At 37.8% G+C, this 20,385-nt stretch overlaps 2 protein-coding genes across 3 annotated transcripts; both read left to right on the forward strand.

The window, feature by feature from the left end:
• Nucleotides 1-225: 225 nt before the first annotated feature.
• LOC106907899 (butyrophilin subfamily 1 member A1-like) lies at nt 226-2,828 on the forward strand. Its single transcript, XM_088006157.1, has 4 exons — nt 226-555; nt 683-946; nt 1,513-1,782; nt 1,885-2,828. Exons 1-4 carry the CDS (start codon nt 291-293, stop codon nt 2,007-2,009), a joined length of 924 nt encoding a protein of 307 aa, XP_087862283.1. The 5' UTR covers nt 226-290; the 3' UTR covers nt 2,010-2,828.
• Nucleotides 2,829-7,404: 4,576 nt separating this feature from the next.
• On the forward strand, nt 7,405-19,722 carry btr01 (bloodthirsty-related gene family, member 1). 2 transcript variants are annotated; one of them, XM_088006167.1, is made up of 12 exons: nt 7,405-7,536; nt 9,019-9,103; nt 11,310-11,796; nt 13,966-14,149; nt 14,783-14,878; nt 15,574-15,663; nt 15,755-15,898; nt 16,733-16,880; nt 17,843-17,890; nt 17,961-17,987; nt 18,066-18,241; nt 19,033-19,722. In XM_088006167.1, exons 2-12 carry the CDS (start codon nt 9,067-9,069, stop codon nt 19,399-19,401), a joined length of 1,806 nt encoding a protein of 601 aa, XP_087862293.1. In that variant the 5' UTR covers nt 7,405-7,536; nt 9,019-9,066; the 3' UTR covers nt 19,402-19,722. The 2 variants fall into 2 exon arrangements, with proteins under 2 accessions (XP_087862293.1, XP_014866961.2); XM_015011475.2 differs by lacking the exon at nt 9,019-9,103.
• The last annotated feature ends 663 nt before the right edge of the window (nt 19,723-20,385 follow it).

A 20,385-nucleotide genomic window follows, 5' to 3' on the forward strand; every position in this document is an offset into this window, starting at 1 on the left:
GTTTCAGGCTCAGGATTTTTTTTACTTTAAGCCCTGTCAGAGCGATTCCTTCCTGTTTTCCTATCAGAACCAGAACTTTTGGTTCAGTGAACATCGTCTGGATCATGGAGATGATTTGCTGAGAACTTATTCCAGGCAGGTTTTTCTATGATCCTTCAGAGGATCTGGGTTTCCTCCTCAACACCATTCAACTGAACTTTCAACTGTTATTTCTTATTGCAGACATTGTAAACGACGTGTCCTGTGTTTTCAATGAGAACTGCATTTTACCATGTCGGTTGAAGAACGGGATGACCTACATGGAATGGAAACTTCAAAATCAATGGGAATTAATAACTGAACATCCACAGTCTCGGATTGTATCACATGATCATCGTGGCACCAGATACTCTGAGAGCTTCAGATCCAGAGCGTCACTGTTTGAGGATCAGATCTCCAGAGGAAATTTCTCACTGCTGCTGAGAGGAGTGAAGGTTGATGATGACGGAACATACTGGTGTATTGGAAAGATAAATGGCATCTATTATAGACAAATTGTTAAACTTATAGTAGAAGGTAGGACGCCTTCATTTGAAAAAGATAAAAAACTTTATTGAAATAAGATGATAAAAGTTGCATTTTTACTTTGGTTGTAGAATATTTCTTCTGCTAATAGTTCTTCATTTTCTCATATTGTTTACAGCTCCAGTCTCTACAGTCAGAATCCATCAGGATGGAAACAGGATCACCTGCAGCTCAGAGGGGATCTACCCTGAGCCTGAACTCACCTGGTCCATTTACCCTCCATCCAACACGACTCTGCAGAACAGAACCACAGTCCATCAGACTGAGGAGAAGCTTTATGACATCAGCAGCTCTCTGACGGTTCCAGACGGTCCAGATCGGATCTACAGCTGCAGCATCAGAACCAGGAGGAACCAGAGGAGAGCAACTTTAACTGAACTAGGTGCAGAAAGTTCTGACATTTAAAATGTTTGGTTAAAATCTTTGGTTAAAAACCATGACAGCCCTCAGAAACAGACTTTGTTTGAACAAACAGTTTTTCTGAATGTTATTAAAGCTTCAAAATCTCAGTTAAGTCTGGAAATAAGCTTGAACTGAGTCCACTTCTACTTAATATCTACATGATCCTATTAGCTCATGTCATCAGATCAGTTAGCATAAGTATGGAGATGTACATTATGATGTTTCCAGGTGACCTTTGAACCCAGCCAATCACTGAACACACGCTGAGAACAGATAAATGTGTGGATGAGCCAAAACTTTCTCTGAACAGAAACAAAACTGAAGTTATTATCTTTGGACCTAAAGAGGAACGATATAGAGCTATAGGTCTAGAGATCACCATTCAGCTTCTATGCACCACAGATTTGGAACAAACTTCCAGAAAACTGCACTGACAAAATCTTTATTGCTTATTTCATAGCTGGTTACTGTTATTTTTTATAATGTGAAGCATTTCGAACTGCTTGTTGCTGAAATGTTCTGAATTCATAAACTTTGATTTCTCAGGTGCTGAGGTTACAATCTGCTGCACTTCCTTACACATTTCTACCTCCAGTTTGGTCTGGAGGTTCAACCACCATCAGATCATCCTGACCAAGATGACTGACAGAAACATCTACAGCGTCTCAGAAGAGTGGAGGAAACATGTAAGGAATGTTTCGGCGTCTGGCAGCCTCACGTTACAGGATCTGACCTCAGATCAGGAGGGAGTTTACAGCTGTGAGCTCAGTGATGACAAGAAGACCATTATAACTCACCTCTATCTGAGGACTGGAGGTAACAGGATTCAGGATTTAAGGCTCATTAGATGGTACAAATCAAATACTCCAAACTACAAATGAGTCTTTAAGCTAAACTCCTGAACTTCTTTGGTTTCAGAGAATCTGGTGGTTTCTGAACTCATCAGACGGACGGTGGTTTGTGTCGTGATTGCAGCAGCAGCAGCTGGATTCATGATGTTCTACAAGAAGAAAATGGAGGAAAGTGAAGCTCTGCAGCTTTAAAATTTTAATTCACATTCAGATAGGGGCTTTGTTTTAATGCCATTCTCCCATTTTACACGTCAAGATGCTTCATGAGCTTTGATGTAGTTTCACAAAATGATCAGCTCTTCGTGTTCTTGAGGTGATTCTCATATTTGGAGATACGTTTAATCTTCTGCCCAGCAGAGGGGGCAGATAAACATATTCTTTATATTTTACCAGCTAAACTTTCTCAGAACTTTATCAATAAAATGTTTATTTCTGTAGAAAATATTTTTTTTATTTGCTGACTTATGATATTTCATGGTTTATAAGCTTTATGTAGTTTTACGATATGATTAGCTCTTTATATTATTTAGTTATTTATTTCTCACCTTTGTATTCATTTCTGTTTATTTTAAATGTAAATATATTACTATGGTTTCATCTTCTGCCCAGCAGAGGGCGCAGTTAAACATTCTTTATATTCTACCAGCTAAACGTTCACAGAGCTTCATCAGTAACATGTTTATTTCTATAGAAAATGAATTATTGTACATAAATGATTTATGAATTATGAGCTTTGATGTAGTTTTACATAATGATTTGCTCTTCATAATCTTTAGTTGTTTCTAACATTTGTAAATATTTTTTCCTATATGTGGTGATTTTATAGTTTCATTTTCTGCCCAGCAGAGGGCGCAGCTAAACATATTCTGTATATCCTACTAGTTTCTCAGAAATCTATACATAAATTTGATGTTTGTTTAGAATAAAATGATAAAACTTGTGACATTGTTCATTATTTTGCTACAAAAAATTATTTGACCTGTTTTTAATAAAACATAAATGTAAAGCTCTCTTCTGTTTTCTAATAAATGAGAGAAACTTTAGATTCAACAACATCAGCAAAGTCAGAGGAGAAATATTTTATTTAAAAGTCATAGAACAATAACAGATCACATCATAAACATGGAAAGGGTAAAAGCCATTAACATAAAAAAAAATAATAAAATGAGCCTTTTTGTCAGATTGAGTTTAGCTGTGAATATTTCTCAACCTGCCTCTTCCCTGAAATATTTGGTTCACAAAAGAAAATAAATTTTCCTAACTTTCTTCAGTGCAGCTCAGTTTGGTAAATAATGATCAAACTGAAGAGAGATTATCTTCCAGATCCAGTACAATCTGTTTGATTTGGTTGTTTGTCCTTTCTGTCTCTGTGTTGCCCTGCGACAGACTGGCGACCAGTCCAGGGTGACCCCGCCTCTCGCCGAAACGTTAGCTGGAGATAGGCACCAGCAGCCCTCCCAACCCCACTAAGGGACAAGGGTGTAAAGAAAATGGATGGTTTTTGTTCTGTTTGTGTTATTGTCAGAATGTGTAATAAATATGTATTTTGTTGAACAAAACACATATTTATCCCTTGCTCCTCCTGAGTTGAGTCTGTATTCTATACCATATATTAATTATAGTGTAAAATATATTAAAGTTAATGCATTTAATATATTCTTAACATCATTTTGAAACAAAACTAAATTCTAAGTCCACAGGAAATGTAATTGTAGAACACAAAACACTTAGTTTCTACAATTTGCAGACTTTATTTTGCAATTTAAGATCATAAATTGACATGTCATCTAGTCTTTATAACTAACATTTGCTATTATATATTAAGAGCTAAACATATGTTTAGCTCTTACAACACAATGTAACCTGACACAGGTGTTACGTCAATCCGCGTTTCCCCATCAGATACGGTTCCCCCACTGCACAGGCAGCAAAATACGCGCGTGCTCGTTATGAGCACTGAGAAAGCATGCGCGTAGCAAGCACGCGCTTGTTCTGCGCACTTGTCTGGGGAACTACGGACACCGTAAAAGCTCAAACAACATGTTTGGCCAAAGTTGTCACACTTTCTTCACGTTTTTGCGTGAAACTAATAGTAATAATGCTAATAGTAATAATAAATAATTATATATATATATATATATATATATATATATATATATATATATATATATATATATATATATATATATATATCAGGAGAGCTGTAGTGATACAATAATGTCACGGTACAATACGATACACAATATTCTGCCCACAATACGATATATATTGTAATATTCAGCAAGCGATACAATTTAATACACTTTTGCGATTTTCTGAAAGATTTTAGAGGGACAGAGTGATTTTGGTGATATTTTGTGCCTTTTATAAAGTTGGATTGAATTAATTTAACTGAAAACTGATTAAAAGCACCAACTACACCATGGGTGTCCAAAGTCGGTCCTCGAGGGGCGGCATCCTGCACGTTTTAGTTCTCTCCTTGGTGATAGTATCAACCTTTTCAGCTTGTCAATATTCCTCTTAGGCCTTCTAACGAGTCATAATTTCATCCAGGTGCGTTAAATCAGGGAGATAACTAAAACATGCAGGATGCCGGCCCTCAAGGACCGACTTTGGACACCCCTGAACTACACAATACCTGGCTCTGGTTGGACATGGACACAGACTTAAAGTCGACAGCTGGACAAAATGAATCAAAGAAGTGGTGAGAAAACATGTTTCTTTTAATTGAAACAGTACAAACTGTAGCTTACATGCATTTGTAAAGTAAATAAAATGCACCAAGCACCCTGCTCTGAATAGTTTGACACTTGTGGGGGAACGGTATCTGATGGCCATATTTCACCCATCAGATAGCCATCCCCCACTGTAAAACAAGGGGAACACTATCTGATGGGTGAAATATGGTCATCAGTTGCTGTTCCCCCACTTTAAAACAGGGGGAACGGTATCTGATGGGTGAAATAGGGCCATCACATACCGTTTCCCCACTGTAAAACAAGGGGAACGGTATCTGATGGGTGATTTTCAGTCATCAGATACTGTTCCCTCACTTTTTACCACAGGGTGAACGGTATCTGATTGGTAATATTGAGCATTAAATTATATATATATATATATATATATATATATATATATATATATATATATATATATATATATATATATATAGAGGCCCTCATCCTGGCCGCCCAGGAACAGGCGCTGAACACCAGAGCAATAGAGGCTCAGATCTACCACACCAGACAAGACCCAAGGTGTAGGTTGTGCAAGGAGGCCTCTGAGACAGTCCAGCACATAACAGCAGGGTGCAAGATGCTGGCAGGGAAAGCGTACATGGAACGACATAACCAAGTGGCGGGCATAGTATACAGGAACATCTGTGCAGAATATGGACTGGAAGTCCCGAGGTCAAAGTGGGGAACACCCCCAAAGGTGGTGGAGAATGACCGAGCTAAGATCCTGTGGGACTTCCAGATCCAGACAGACAAGATGGTAATGGCGAACCAACCGGACATTGTGGTGGTGGATAAAGAACAGAGGAAAGCCGTTGTGGTGGATGTAGCAATACCAAGTGACCACAACATCAGGAAAAAGGAGCATGAGAAACTGGAGAAATACCAGGGCCTCAGAGAGGAACTGGAGAAGGCCTGGAAGGTGAAGACCACAGTGGTGCCTGTGGTCATCGGGGCCCTCGGGGCAGTCACCCCCAAACTGGAGCAGTGGCTCAAACAGATCCCAGGAACAACATCAGACATCTCAGTCCAGAAATGTGCAGTTCTAGGCACAGCCAAGATACTGCGCAGAACCCTCAAGCTCCCAGGCCTCTGGTAGAGGACCCGAGCTCAGAGGATGAAAGAGACCACCCACAGAGGGTGAGAGGGGAATTTTTTTATTTTTATATATATATATATATATATATATATATGTGTGTGTGTGTATGTATTTATTATTAGTAGTAGTAGTACTTAGTATTATTACTATTAGTTTCACGCAAAAACGTGAAGAAAGTGTGACAACTTTGGCGAAATATATTGTTTGAACTTTTACGGTGTCCGTAGTTCCCCAGACAAGCGCGCCGAACAAGCGCGTGCTTGCTACGCTCATGCTTTCTCAGTGCTCATAACGAGCACGCGCGTATTTTGCTGCCTGGGCGGTGGGGGAACCGTATCTGATGGGACAGGTCACCTGAAACGCGGAATGTCCCTGGAAATCTGGGACGTCTGGTCACCCTCCTCAACATGGTGACAGTTGAGAGTAACATTTTGTGAATTTGACTCAATGACTTTGGTAATGGTGACTCTTTATGACAAAGTGATGATAAATGTGCCGTGTAACCTGTAAAGGTTTCATATTGTCCCGTAAGCAGGTGTGGCCCCACCTGAACAGAAAAAGAGTTCAAAACAATGTTGAGGTGGAGACTATGGAACTATGAAAAACAAATCCCAGCTCTAATATTTTGCGATAAAGAAATACCACACAGCCTTACATTCATTGAATGGTGAGTCACTTATGTCCTAGTAAGTCTTTTGTGATTTTATGCGAATGAGGTCATCTAGAGTTAAATCATTCAAGCCACAAATACAAAGACCTTTAGACAGGAAACCTCTAAATACAAAATAAACAATCTAACTTATAATCTTAGTGCTAATTGTGATGATTTTTGTTAGCTTTGTGGTTCCATACAGTAGCAGATGGCTCAACATCAGCGGCTCTACATAAAGGTGAGAACCTATGCGCAAAAATAATTAAACACTGGAACTTGTGTTTCAGCTGAGGTTTTTTTACTAAAAGCAGAAAGAAGGGATGCACCAGGCTGCTATTGCCACTGAATACATCTTGTATTAATCTGCATCATGTATTTGTCACTGGTTTCTCAGTTCTCGTTTTTTTCTCTCTTTTTGCAGGTAGAAGCAGACTTCCTGGGTGTTTTCACTTTATCTGTCTTTTCTAACTTTTCATCCTGTCTCTCTTCCTTTTTTCTTCCTCTTGTCATTTTTTATGAATATATCACACACATTTCCATATATTTTCAATATATTCTACCATATATTGCTCATAAATCTTTACACATATTTTATGCTTCTATATAATTTTCCATCTATGTAAAATACATTTACCACAAATTGATATGTTTACATATATTACCATTACATTTTCCCATATAACTCATAATACATGATGGTGAATATTTCAAAATTAAAATTATGGGATATTAAAACGTACATATACATATATATTTGTTTTTAATACATTGCAATGTATGGAAAGTGGCAGCCATTTTTATACATTACATGAATATATATTGTATAATATCAGTACATCATTCTATATTTACAGAACATAGCTTACAAAATATGACAAAATAACACATTACAATATATTTGAAGTATCGTGCTCAGAGTTTGCCATGACTCTAAAAGCAACGAACTGTGTCTGTCTGTTCCATCTTTGCTAGGATGCAGAAAGCAGATATGAAGACGGATAAGAGAGTGTTTGGAAAACCGCATACCTGCAGTGTGGAGTCGTCTCACCTGTCCAGCAGGTTGGGCTGGAGACGTTCAGCAGGTGAAGGGAGTGGTTAAACACACGCTGAAGGAGAAGAATGACACGAGAGGAAAAAGGTTAAGTTCTCATTTAGAACATTTTGGAGCCGAACTTCATCGTTTACGGCCACTGAAGGGCAGGAAAATCGGACGTTTTTAGTCGCCAAGAAAAGGTAAGACAAGCTCTAACAGGCTGGAGATGTAGCCACATGATCTGAGCTTTTCTGTTATTAAAGTGAAGGAGTGGGGCAGATAAACAGAAAGTTTATGTAAAATAAACTGAACCAGTACTGAATGACAGAGGTACAGTTGGAGCGAACAGGTGGGAATATTTACTCTCTTAATGCTCTGTGTGTTTTATGTTATTGAACAGATCACATTACTGCTACGTCTCCCATAAAATCAAAGTAAAGGAATAAAATGGCAGATAATTACCTTAATTGTTGACCAATTAAAACTAATGACCAGGAATCAAGGAAAGTTATGTGGGAGATTTTAAGCATAACCTTTCATTGAATTCATTTTCAATATTACTTTAGACAAAGTTGAGCCGTGTTTTTATTTATTTTCCACAGGAAAATTGTCATTTTCATAGCTCTGTGCTGTTAAAATGTATCTACATCTAGTAGCTATGAATGCAGCAGGATGAGTGTTCATATTTTTAAAAAAGTCAAAAGTATATCTTTAGTTGTTTTTTTTTACAGTAAGATAATGTTCTGTGAAACCAAATGACAAAAAATATCATTTCCACTGCAAAAGCACAAAATCTGACTAAGTATTTTTGTTTAGTTTCTAGTTTAAACATCTTAGTGCACTTGAAAAGAGATAAACCAATGTAGAAGTAACATGTCAGGAAGATATAGCAGGTTGTTTTGCGTCAATAATCCCTCAATATTGATCCCTTATTAAGATGGGAAAATGTCTTTTTATAAGTGACAATCTGTCAGTTGAACTAGGACTTTAAGGAATTAGTGAAAACAAGTTTTTTTTTAATCTTCCTGCAAATTTACCTTAAACTTAAGTTTTGTATTATTTAAAAACTAACTTGTACTAAGACATCTACAGTAGAAACTAGACCAAAAATACTTGGTAAGATTTTGTGTTTTTACAGTGTGGTGATTCCTTTAGACTGTGTTCTGTGGGTGGATTCTTTTTTTTTTGTCTATTCATGTTTAGATTATTTATCTTTGTGACGTTTCCAAAAACAGTCAAGGTTAGCAGCTTCAGATAAAATCAGTTTTCCGTTCAGACTGGCTCTCCAGCTGGACTGATTTATGTTTTTGTACAGAGTTAACATGTTTCTTTGCACGTTGTAGTCGCTGAAAGTGTTGAGTCATGTTACAGGAACATGAACAATCAGTGCAGTCAGCTGAGTCTGCGCTACATACCTGAAGCCTGAGCTTCGCCACAAGCCAACAGGTGCTACCTGCACTGCAGCTGGTCTTACTGGTTCAACTGTTAGTTCCTCCTGGGAGAGAACGTTTGAGAAAAAGCCTCTCTATTTGAATCAATACTGTGCTTGAAAGTGCAAATAAACAGAGAAAAATGTAATATAATAAGAACATAGAATGTATTCTGTAAGACAATAGTCTAAAATATCAATAAGTGTGCAAACTGTACACTGCAAAAAACAAAATCTTATCATTTTGGTCTAGTTCAGGGGTGTCCAAAGTGTGGCCTTGGGGCCATCTGTGGCCCGTGAGATGATTCTGTTCGGTCCCAGACAACAAATCAAGAATGGTAACTATTTGACCAGTGACCCAAAAAATGTGTGAATTGTCCGTTTTTATTTTAATAAGGCAATAAATAGCCTGATGCTCTTTTATGTTTTGGGTGTTTAGAAATATACAAGTTTCATAAAAATGTAGTTTATCGTTAAGCAGGTAGAACAAAAAAAATATATAAAAAAAGCACAAACAAATTTTGCATTGTTAATTTAGTGAAAAGTGTCCTGCCTGTTGTTTAAATTTACCAGTTTTGGCCCCCAGGGCAAAAAGTTTCGCCACCACTGGTCTAGTTTCGAGTGTAAATATCTCAGTACACTAGAAAAAATAGAAAATTAACTTACAAGTAACTTTTCAACACAACATAGCACACATTCTGAATTTAATGACTTTAAAGTCTAATGAACATTTAACACTGGATCTGGAAGACATTTTAAATATCCAAAATAAATAAACAACAAATAAAATTTATTATGAAGTCTGTGTAAACAAACCTGTACTTCGGAAAAAGGCCTAAGCAGCAGACTGAAGACTTTTGTCATCCAGTTTTTGGTAGAAAGAGAGAAAAGAGAAAAACGATAATCCATCCAAATGGGAATTATTGCACTCATTTTAATGTATCATGCTATTAATTGATTTTTTTTGTTTATTGCGACAGGCCCAGTATCCGTGTTTGTTTGTTCATTTGAAGTGGAAATCTGTAACTCTATAATTACAGATTTATGTAATTCAGAAAGTCACATCTGGGCACCAGGAGTTCGTGCTTGAGACTGCGAGGCTTTTTTTCGGATCTCAGGCATGTGATAGCTGACTAACCAGTGACGTTACTGGCAGCAACGACTGCAGATGTTATCAGGCGGAGACCAAAATAGCCTGCATGACGTCACAAAGACACGAGTTTTAAAGACGACAACAAAGGAGTTAATGAGGCTGCAGATTAGAGCGAGAATGTTTGAAACGTTCTGATGTTACTCTCCTTCATTATTTTTACTCTGTTTTATATCATTCAAAACATCCAGACGTCGGCTTAGCCAAAATGTTTTGTTGGCAGTGAGAGGAGGAAATAATCAACTGAAGCAGTTTTGTAATATGATAAAAATAGACTTCCTTATGAAGTTAGGGAAAATGTTTAAGCAGTCTGACTGAAAAAGTCTTTCCAAAGACGTTTCCTGAGTTACAGTGCAGTGTAAAAGTTCGCCCAATTACAGATTTCTTTAATCTAGCCACTACCTGTATTGGTCTACACATGCAGAGAGGCCAATAACCTAACGTGCAAAAAACCCAGAGAAAAACATCCCACGTGCAGGGAGACCTAAAGTCAAACTCAGAACCTGAATGCTGTGCAAAAACCTGCCCAACCTCGCAACCTTTAACTACGACACATAAAAACTGTTTATATCAGACAAAGGCAAAAATAAGTTTCAAATGGTGATTTATAAAGAGAAAAAAAAAACTATCCAACCTTGTTACTAACCTCTTTTTTGTTTAATTTGACCCCTCACATCCAGGTTTGATTACTGAAGAAACCACTTAAATAGAACCTGTTAAAATATCTCAAATTGCAACACATCTTAGGTGATGAGTTCATTAAAGAAAGCCCAAATGCAGAGCAGCAGATACGTTGAGTGGATGATGATTTATTTAAAAAGTAAAAACATAAAACCATGAGAGCACTGGGAGCCAGAGTAGAACAAAAACATCAGGAACAAACAAAGGCACAAGGAGCAAAATTAAAACAGGAGAAACCAGTGAGGAGGCATAAGAAAAGGGGAGCTAAATACTGAGATTAGCTAACGGGTTGCTGGTGTGAGGGGAGAGAGGCAGAAAGTGGCACATGGGGTGAGGGAGTAACAAGGAATAACTAGACACAAGGAAGAAATAAACATAATAAATTAAGACAAACTGAACAAGGTTTATCTAATCAAAGAAAGAGACTAAGAAACATATAGTAATAATAATAATAATAATAATAATAATAACAATAATAAACTAGAATCAAAACAACATAAAACAACCCAGGTTCTGACGTTATCACCTGCGTAGCTATGGTAGCGAATCTTATTGCTTATTGTCTGAGAGAGTGGGAGCATATAGATATTAAAGATAAGGGGTCCTAGGATTGAACCTAGAGGTCCCCCACATGTGAAATACGTTTAAATGATTCATCCTGTTTATGTTTGCTTGTTTAGTCTTTCCATCTAATCATAGTGTATTTTATTCAGGAAAAGCGGCCATGGCTCTTCCCTCTGCCTTTCTCTCTGAAGACCAGTTCACCTGCTCGATATGTCTGGAAATGTTCAACAACCCAGTCTCCACCCCGTGCGGCCACAGCTTCTGCCAGTCCTGCCTCTCTTCCTACTGGGACAGCAGAGGAAGAGGCCAGGCTGCCAAGGCTTACCAGTGTCCGCTGTGCAAAGAGTCCTTCAGCAAGCGGCCAGAGCTCCAGATAAACCGAACCTTGAAGGAAATCACCGAACAGTTCAAGCAGGTGTCACAGTCTGCTGGGGGAGCCGGAGGAGGAGGGGAACATCTCGGCTTGCGGGCCCAACATTCAGGCCCGTCTCCACCAGCGAGACCGGGGGAGATGCCAGAGCGTCTCCTGGTAGAAATGATGGCACGTTTCCAGGGGCTGACGCCGCCTTCGCCTCACCAGGGCTTCCAGACGCAGAACAACCACGACCTACCGCCACCTTACTCCCCTCCTCTCAGGTAACTCAGTCACACCTCCAGAGAGATCAATGCTGAGTCCTGTACAGGACATTACCTGTACAGGTTTGCACCCATTATCAAATCAAATCAAATTTAATTTGTATTGCACATTTCAGCAACAAGACATTTACATAATAAAAACACAAAAATACAAAGTCATAAAACATACAGTCAACAATTGAAACATTTCATTTAGTCGAGTGCCATCATTAAATGTTTCATTTATGATGTTTTAAAAAGAACTCTAACCAGGTGTTTAGTCTAGATTTAAAGGAAGTCAGTATTTTGCCTGTTTTGCAGTTTTCTGGAAATTTGTTCAAGATTTATGGTGCATAGAAGCTGAATGCTGCTTCTCTGTGTTTGGTTCTGGTTCTGGGGATGCAGAGCAGAACCAGAACACCTGAGAGGTCTGGAAGGTTGCTATGACGACAGCAGATCTTTACTGTATTGTGGTGCTAAGCTGTTCAGTAAAATAACAGAAATATATTAAAGTTGGGGTGCTGTGGTGGCGCAGGGGCAAAGCACAACCCATGTATTGAGGCCTTAGTCCTCATGCTGGTGGTCACAGGCTTGATTCCCGGCCGGGTGACATTTGCTGCATGGCTTCCTCGTCTCTCATAGCCCTCCTTCCTGTCAAACTACTTTCAAATAAAGGCCATTGGAGCCAACAAAACCTTTAAAAAATAAATATATTAAAGTCTGTTCTCTGAGCTACAGTGTAAGGACTTCAGAACTGGTGTTATGTGCTCTATCTTCCTGGTTTTGGTCAGAACGCCAGCAGCAGCGTTCTGGATCTGATTGATTTTTTTAGGCAGACCTATGAAGACACTGTTGAAGTAATCAATGTGACTAAAGATAAGTGCAGTTTCTCTAGATCTTGATCTAATCCTGGAAATGTTCTTCAGGTGATAGAAGGCCAACTTTGTGACTGTCTTTATGTGGCTTTGAAGGTTCAGGTCAGAGTCCATCACTACTCCCAGGTTTCGGGCCTGATCGCTGGTTTTTAGTTGTAATAACTGAAGCTGAGCACAGACTCTAGATCGCTCCTGTTTAGGTCCAAAGATAATAGCTTCAGTTTTGTTTCTGTTCAGCTGGAGAAAGTTTTGGCACATCCACACATTTATCTGTTCTAAGCATCTATTCAGTGGTTGGATGGGTTCAGAGTAACCTGGTGACATCATAATGTAGAACTGTGAATCATCCACGTAGCTTTGGCAACTTATTTCCTGTTATAACCTGAGCTAATGGGAGCATATATTAAATAAGGGGCCCTAGGATTGAACCCTGGGGTGCCCCGCATGTGACTTATCCCTTTCTGGAACTTTCCTCTATGTTACTCTCTGTTTGAAACAGCTGAAATCACAAAAATTAAAGAAACACATGTTAAAATGCAGATGTTAAAGTTGGGCTGGATGATCTGGTAGAAAAATGTTCCACAGTGTAATTATTTCATCAATCAACCTCAATAATTTTTGATTGTTTTCTATTTTAAGTAAAAGATTTGCTAGAAAAACTTTATACATTTTGAGGGGAAAAAATCACTTTATGATAACAAATATCTCTTCAGCACAATGGCACATTAGGGCTGTTGTAGTAAGAAAAAAACATAAAAGAGGGGTAAAATTATGTTTACAATTCACTGTCAGACACTGTAGTTCCATAAAAGATTAATTATTTCCATACACTGCAAAAACACAAAATCTTACCAAGTAATATGTTGGTCTAGTTTCTAGGGAAAGTATCTTAGTACCCATGAAATAAGCCAATATGTAGCTTTTCTGTTTTCCGTAAATAATTCCATAATATTGATGAAAAAGTATTAGTTCCACTGGCGTTGTTACCTAGCAACGCCAGCCAAGCCCAGCCCGTCACCTAGCAACCCAGTTCTAGTTCCACTAGGAGATTATTAATTTGTAACATGGGAAAAATGTCAATAATCTGCCAGTGAAACTACGACTTTTTCATCAATAGTAAGGAATTATTGACTTAAAAGAAGCTCATATATTTCCCTGAAAATTAACTTGTAAGTTATTTCAACTGTACTAAGATATTTGGACTAGAAACTAGATATAAATGACTTGTTAAGATCTTGTGTTTTTGCAGTGAGCTTTCAGTTTTCTCTGATTTCAGAGAATTTATGAGTCATGAAGTGTTTTGTCTCCAATAAAGGCGCGGCGCCGCTCAATGTGTCCCTGACGGCCATTCCAACCTGCCGCTGTGTCCCATCCACATGAGAGGCCTGGAGTTCTTCTGCCGCACTGACAACATGTGTGTGTGCAGTGTGTGTGTGGAGACGGCAGACCACCGAGGACACAGCGTCGCCCCGGCTCAAAGAGAGTGGCACATTAAGAAGGTGTGTGTCTGTGTTCATGTGTGTGTTAGATGCTGATTTCTAACTCAGTATCAAACAATAAGGCTTTACAAATGCACAACTTTACCACAACTTTAAATCTAAATCGATTACACTGGAAAAAAACAAAATGTTACCAAGTACTTTTGATCTGCTTTCTTGTACATATATCTCAGTAGACTTGAAATAAGAAAAAAATAACTTACAAGTAACTTTTCAGCAAGATATAGGAGCTTGTTTTAAGTCAATAACTCCTTAAAATTAATTTATAAAAAACTAGTTCCATTGGCAGATTATTTTACTTATTTTACTTATAATAAATACAATAATCTGCCAATGGAACCAGTACTTTTCCATCAATATTGAGGAATCATTTATTTTTTTTAAAAAAAAGCTCCTATCTTGCTGAAAAATTGCTTTGCTTTTATTCCAAGTGAACTCAGATATTCGTACTAGAAACTAGACATAAAATAATTGGTAATATTTTTTGTTTTTTCAGTGTAAATTTTTAAAAACCCAAAGCTTTCTTCAAAAATCCAGTGCAGCTTCTCTGTAGGATTATTTCTTTTTGTGATTGTTTTTTATTTACATGTAAAAGGTTTTATTTTTATTTTAAACTTTCTCTCTTGTCTCCAGTCGCAGTTAGGAATCCATGAGATGGAGTTGAAGGAGCTCATCTGCGTGAGAGAGAGGAAAGTGGAAGAAATACGCAACTCCATTCGGGAAATAAAGGTAAGCTCTCCGATTTTATTATTTGAGTGTCATGTTTTAGAACGACTAATCAGATTTGTATCAAATAGATAAATAAGTCCGCTAAAATTAAACTTTGTCTTTACAAAATGTACAAATAGCCTCTGATAAAAGCAGTCTTTGTGTTGATCATATATGATCAACCACTGGTGGTCCATGGGCGCCCCCTAGTGGTTCGGAAGTTACTGCATGCAAACGACCATTTATTTACTGTGACTTTAGCTCAAAGTGCTACAGCTAGCTGATATTTTCACTAGAAACTAGATCAAAATTACTTTGTAAGATTTTGTGTTTTTGCAGTGTACAGACATAAACCTGCAGTTTTTGTTAAAGTTTCATAAGTTTTACATTGAAAGAAACTGATTTGGATTTATTTTTTTTGTCTTTTACCTGAGCATTTATGTTATTTATGTGAATTGTTTTCATTTTGTTTTGTAAAATACCAACATCTTCACGTAACTTTATATTTTGGTCCGTCTGATTATGTAATTTTTATGTATTAAATATGATAATTTTATCAGTTACTCAGTATTTGAGTCGCCTTTTTACCAAATACATTTCTACTCTTACTTGAGTAAATTCTTGGATGGCTACTTTTTACTTTTACTTGAGTAAAAATATGTTTAACTTGCTGCTCTTACTTGAATCTAATTTCTGGAGACTTCTGATTCACTCAGGCTGCGGCGGAGATGGAGACAGATGGAGTTGTTTGTGCTTTGACGAAGCTAATCTCTACAGTGGAGCACTGCCAATCCAGAATCTTGGAGGTAAATAATCTGACAGATTAATTATAATAAAATAGACATGTCTGATGGTTACAGAACTGCCTGTTTTTATTATTTCGACTCTTCCCACCAGGTGATAGAGATGACTGTCCTAACAGCAGAGAGCAGAGCTCAGAGTTTGCTGAAAGAGCTGGAGGAGGAGATCACTGCACTGAAGAAGAGGAGTGCAACTCTGAGCCAGCTGGCTGTGTCTGAAGATTATGTGCAGTTTTTTAGGGTGAGGAAATGTTTAACATATACGATAAAAAAAATTAACAGGAAAAATATGGGTTGAGTGTCTTGGTGTACAAACACCAAGATACTCCGACTGATCGGAGATGGATGGTAAATAAAGGCATGCATGAGGAAGAGACGTAATCAATAAGAGTAACTGCTGGTAAATGATTCTGGCTTTTTTTTCCCCTCAAAATTCTAATTCTGACTTTTTTCCAAGGTAAAAAAAAAAATCAGACCTCAGAGGAAAAAAAGTCCAAATTCTGAGAAAAATAGTTTGAATTTTAATGGGGAAAAATTTAGAATTCTGAGTGAAATAAATTTTTGAATTTTGAAGGAAAAAGTTTTAATTTTGAGGGGAAAAGAGTCCAAATTTTGAGAAAAAAAGAACAGAATTCTGAGGGATAGAAAAGTTGGAATTTTGAGAGAAAAAAAATGATCAGAATTCTTTTTTTATTTCAGTGGCCCTAATTTTCTGCTGTACAAAACTGCTGTATGTGGAGGAATTAAAATAATTAATATCCTAAAAAGAACTCCTTGACTATAGTAAAGCACGGTGGTGGCTCAGTGATGCTCTGGGGTTCTGACACCACTGCAAAAATTCTTGCCAGTGAAGAAAAAACATTAATCAGGAAAATATTATTTGTGATGAAACTTGTGCTGGAAACCAAAGTACCTTCCAAAACCAGTGTGAACCCCAGCATAACTCAAATTCCACCATGGATGCCCTGCAGTTGTTTTTCTGAATCCTTTTTTCCTCTGTGAAGAAAAACATTTTCAGAATGTTTTCTGCTAGCCGACTGACCAAAGGAAACTCTTTGGCGTTTTCTTTTCACAGACATTCCCTGCCTTGTCCTCGCCCCCACAGGCGAAGGACTGGTCCAACGTGTCCGTGTCGTCTCAGTCCACCTCTGAAGGGATTCTCAGGACCGTCAGTCAGATGGTGGAACGTCTCCAGCTGGACATGCTGAACCTGCCAGAACCCTGTAAGTTCACAACCAGGGAAACATTTACCAGGAAAACTCTGATTTTTTTTTTTCTTTTTACCAAAATATTTTTATTGAGATTTTTCACTTTGGAAATACAATCATGTACTAATCTGAACAAGCTTCTTTCATAATTACTACATGGCAGTAACATAAACCTGTAAGCCCATTTTGGGGAACAACTATTCCAATTTGGGGAAATGAGAAAACAATCCCCCCCCCCAAAAAAAAACAAAAAAAGCTAAATAAAACAAAAACATGGCTTCTCAAAACAACAGGAATAACTCAGCATTATTTTAGGTCTAAATCCTCAAAAGTGAATGAAAGGATCCAAAATTTTCTCAAAAAGTTGTTTGGATTCCTAATATACAGAGTTGGGTAGTAACTAGTTACATCTAATTTTAAAAAAGTAGGAGTATTTTTTGATCAGTTAATTTTTTGGACAGCTACTTATTACTTGAGTAAAAATATGCAGAAGTAGTTCTACTCTTACTTTACCCACTTCTGATATCTAATACACTGCTCAGAAAAATAAAGGGAACACTCAAATAACACATCCTAGATCTGAATGAATGAAATATTCTCATTGAATACTTTGTTCTGTACAAAGTTGAATGTGCTGACAACAAAATCACACAAAAATCATCAATGGAAATCAAATTTATTAACCAATGGAGGCCTGGATTTGGAGCCACACACAAAATTAAAGTGAAATGTTCCCTTTATTTTTTTGAGCAGTATATTTTTTCCATTGGCAAATTAAACAGTAACTGCTTTATCCACTGTAAACATGCTCCCAATTCAAAGATATGCACCTTTTTTTTGCAGATAACATGTTTATATCTATAAAATTACATTCTTGGATATTATATTTTACTTAAGAAATAAAATGCATGGATTATATGTTTATATATTAACATATTTAAGGAAACTCAACTCCTCTTTTCTTGTTTTGTTTGCAGGCAAACAGCAACCGTCACCAGCTCCGCCGCTCCCTCGGCCAATCCCAAGTAAGCCTTTGACCTTTTACTGAACTATTTAAAAATACTGAAAAATGAATAATTTTGTTTTTCTTTGCAGGGATAAGAAGGATTCAGGAATATGCAGGTAAGGGTTGGTAAAAGACTTGCTGTTCATTTAGTATTTTATAAAGAGGAATTAATCGTGAATGTGTTTAACCTGCAGAGGACATCACCCTGGACCCCGGCACAGCTCACCCCCGCCTCATCATCTCACCGGATGGGAAGCAGGTCCAGTGCGGCGACCGCCATCAGCTGGTTCCAGACAACCCAGAGCGGTTTGACCGCGTGGTGTGTGTGATGGCCCATCAGGGATTCACCTCAGGACGCCATTACTGGGAGGTAGGAGGGGCGGCAAATACGTTCACTGAATACAGCAGTAGATTTAAACTACCAGTAACCTGCAAATACTTGAAATCCTCTCAATAAACACCCATAACTGTCCATTTTAATAATTCAAACACTGAAAATACTTTAATATGAATAATGGAAAACATCTTGGCATGATTGTAGAAACATCCCCAGTCCTTCTTATCTCTTGTCTGCTCTTGGGGGTAACAGCCAATTAATGGCACTTAATAGAATAGAAAAGGAAAGGATAGGATAGGAACTTTTTAGATTTCTACAGGAAGATGCACCCAGAAAGAATCCATGCATGCAGAACTGGGGACCATCAACCTGCAACAACTTTACTACATCCTAGGAATTTATCTGAGCTCTTTGGTTACATTTATTGAGGTTTAATTCCTTAAATAAATGTTTAACTACATAGTAAAACTCAGAACCTCCTCTGAACGTTTGAGTTAAAACAGATTTCACCTTCTCATGTGAAAAAAACATGTAGAATGTGTTCAGTCTGAACAAAACCTTCCTCTTCCTTCTCTTTTTAGAGGCAGTCTGTCAGGATTTCCTTAACTACCTTCAGTATTTTCATAAAGTCTGGAAAAGCTTCACATCTTAAAATGCATCACCATCAATACTACAAAACCTGCAAAGACAGAAAAAAATCAAGATATAATGAACCACATTCGCGTTGAATGTTTTTAATTAATTTCTCACTTCTTGACTTTAGCTTGAGCAGAACTGATCACCTGACATGTAACAGTCATGTTTTCCTGTCTGTCCTCTTCCAGGTGGATGTGGGCAGTAAAACCGACTGGGACCTGGGCGTAGCGAGCCGGTCCGTCATTAGAAAGGGTAAAATCCCAGTGAGCCCCGCCCACGGCTACTGGTTCCTCAGCCTGCGGGATCGGACCGACTACGCCTTCAGAACGGATCCATCCACCAGCCTGACAGTCGCCACCAGACCGTCGCGGGTCGGCATCTATATAGACTGCGAGAAAGGACTGGTGTCCTTCTACAACGTGGAGGCCAAACTGGTCATCTTTACTTACACAGACAGTTTTAAAGACACCATCCATCCGTTCTTCAGCCCCTGCACCAATAAGTCAGGGCAGAACGCGGCTCCTTTAGTAATCTGTCCTATTGCAATAACAGAATGAATAAACCACTGTTCATAATCTTCACTTATGTTGAATGCCAGAGCTGATTGTAAATGTTTCTGTTGTAGAAATCTGAATTTTAGTTCTTGCTTTTAGTGAATGCTGAAAGAAATATTCGACTTCAGAAAGTCAAAATGACTTCAGATTGTTTGGATGTAAATATAAAAAAACTACTGGAAACTGTTTGTCAGTTTGTTTTTACTGTTTCCTGAAAGGTGCAGTGCGATTTAATGTATGTAAAGTAGTAATACAGTGTAGCTCTCAAACACCTCTGTTGAAATATTAGCATTTTGTGTTGTAAATAAATAATTTGAAAACATATTTCTCAAAATAATGTGATGTTTTTATCCTGAACAGCTCAACTGCAAGTCAAACAAATCTGTTACAAGGAGTATTAGAATTAAAAAAAAAAACTATAAGCTGGTTCACTTTCTGTTTACATGTTTAAAGCAACACTTTAAACATGTCTTGCTTTAATCATAATTCAATTTCAGCTTTGACTTATTGAAAATGGTTTTATCCAAAGTGGAGTCACCATTATTCCCTTTGTTTGTCCGAAGCTGGTTTCAAAGTGTCCAGCAGGTGGCACTGTGGAGTAAATGGCTTCTTAATTCTACGCGTTAAGCCGCATAAGAGCCGTCATTTCTGTGGAACAGCCGTTGGTCCCGATCTGAAGCTGTAAAGATAACAGCAAAAACTTAACTTAGTAAGATGACCTTGGAATAATCTATAGTGTTAGTAGACAAAACCTACTAACTACTAACAATATTTGTATTTTTGATATATGTATACAGTTAATCCCACTGAATTGGGAAGAAACAGCGCCATCTGCTGTCGCTGGTTGTACCTACATTGTACAGCAGGACTTCACAAAACGAGGTAACGTGTTTGCGAATGAGTGTAGACAAAATATAACATTTGAGTCATGTTACAGCTTGCAGCTAGCTATATTATGTTGTGTATTATGCTCATTCTGTTGTTTTC

This window comes from Poecilia mexicana, unplaced genomic scaffold (genome assembly GCF_051168715.1).
Source record: "Poecilia mexicana isolate PSO_F unplaced genomic scaffold, ASM5116871v1 scaffold_1, whole genome shotgun sequence".
Classification (NCBI taxonomy): Eukaryota; Metazoa; Chordata; class Actinopteri; order Cyprinodontiformes; family Poeciliidae; genus Poecilia; species Poecilia mexicana.

What these genes read in the sequence shown, in the direction of transcription:
- LOC106907899 (XM_088006157.1), top strand. Translation starts at nt 291, where the DNA reads ATGACCTACATGGAATGGAAACTTCAAAATCAATGGGAATTAATAACT. An exon ending in TGTTAAACTTATAGTAGAAG is followed by an intron (nt 556 to 682) that starts GTAGGACGCCTT and finishes TATTGTTTACAG; the next exon opens with CTCCAGTCTCTACAGTCAGA. An exon ending in CCTCTATCTGAGGACTGGAG is followed by an intron (nt 1,783 to 1,884) that starts GTAACAGGATTC and finishes CTTTGGTTTCAG; the next exon opens with AGAATCTGGTGGTTTCTGAA.
- btr01 (XM_088006167.1), top strand. Translation starts at nt 9,067, where the DNA reads ATGATTCTGTTCGGTCCCAGACAACAAATCAAGAATG. An exon ending in ACTCCATTCGGGAAATAAAG is followed by an intron (nt 14,879 to 15,573) that starts GTAAGCTCTCCG and finishes TGATTCACTCAG; the next exon opens with GCTGCGGCGGAGATGGAGAC. An exon ending in CAGGACGCCATTACTGGGAG is followed by an intron (nt 18,242 to 19,032) that starts GTAGGAGGGGCG and finishes GTCCTCTTCCAG; the next exon opens with GTGGATGTGGGCAGTAAAAC.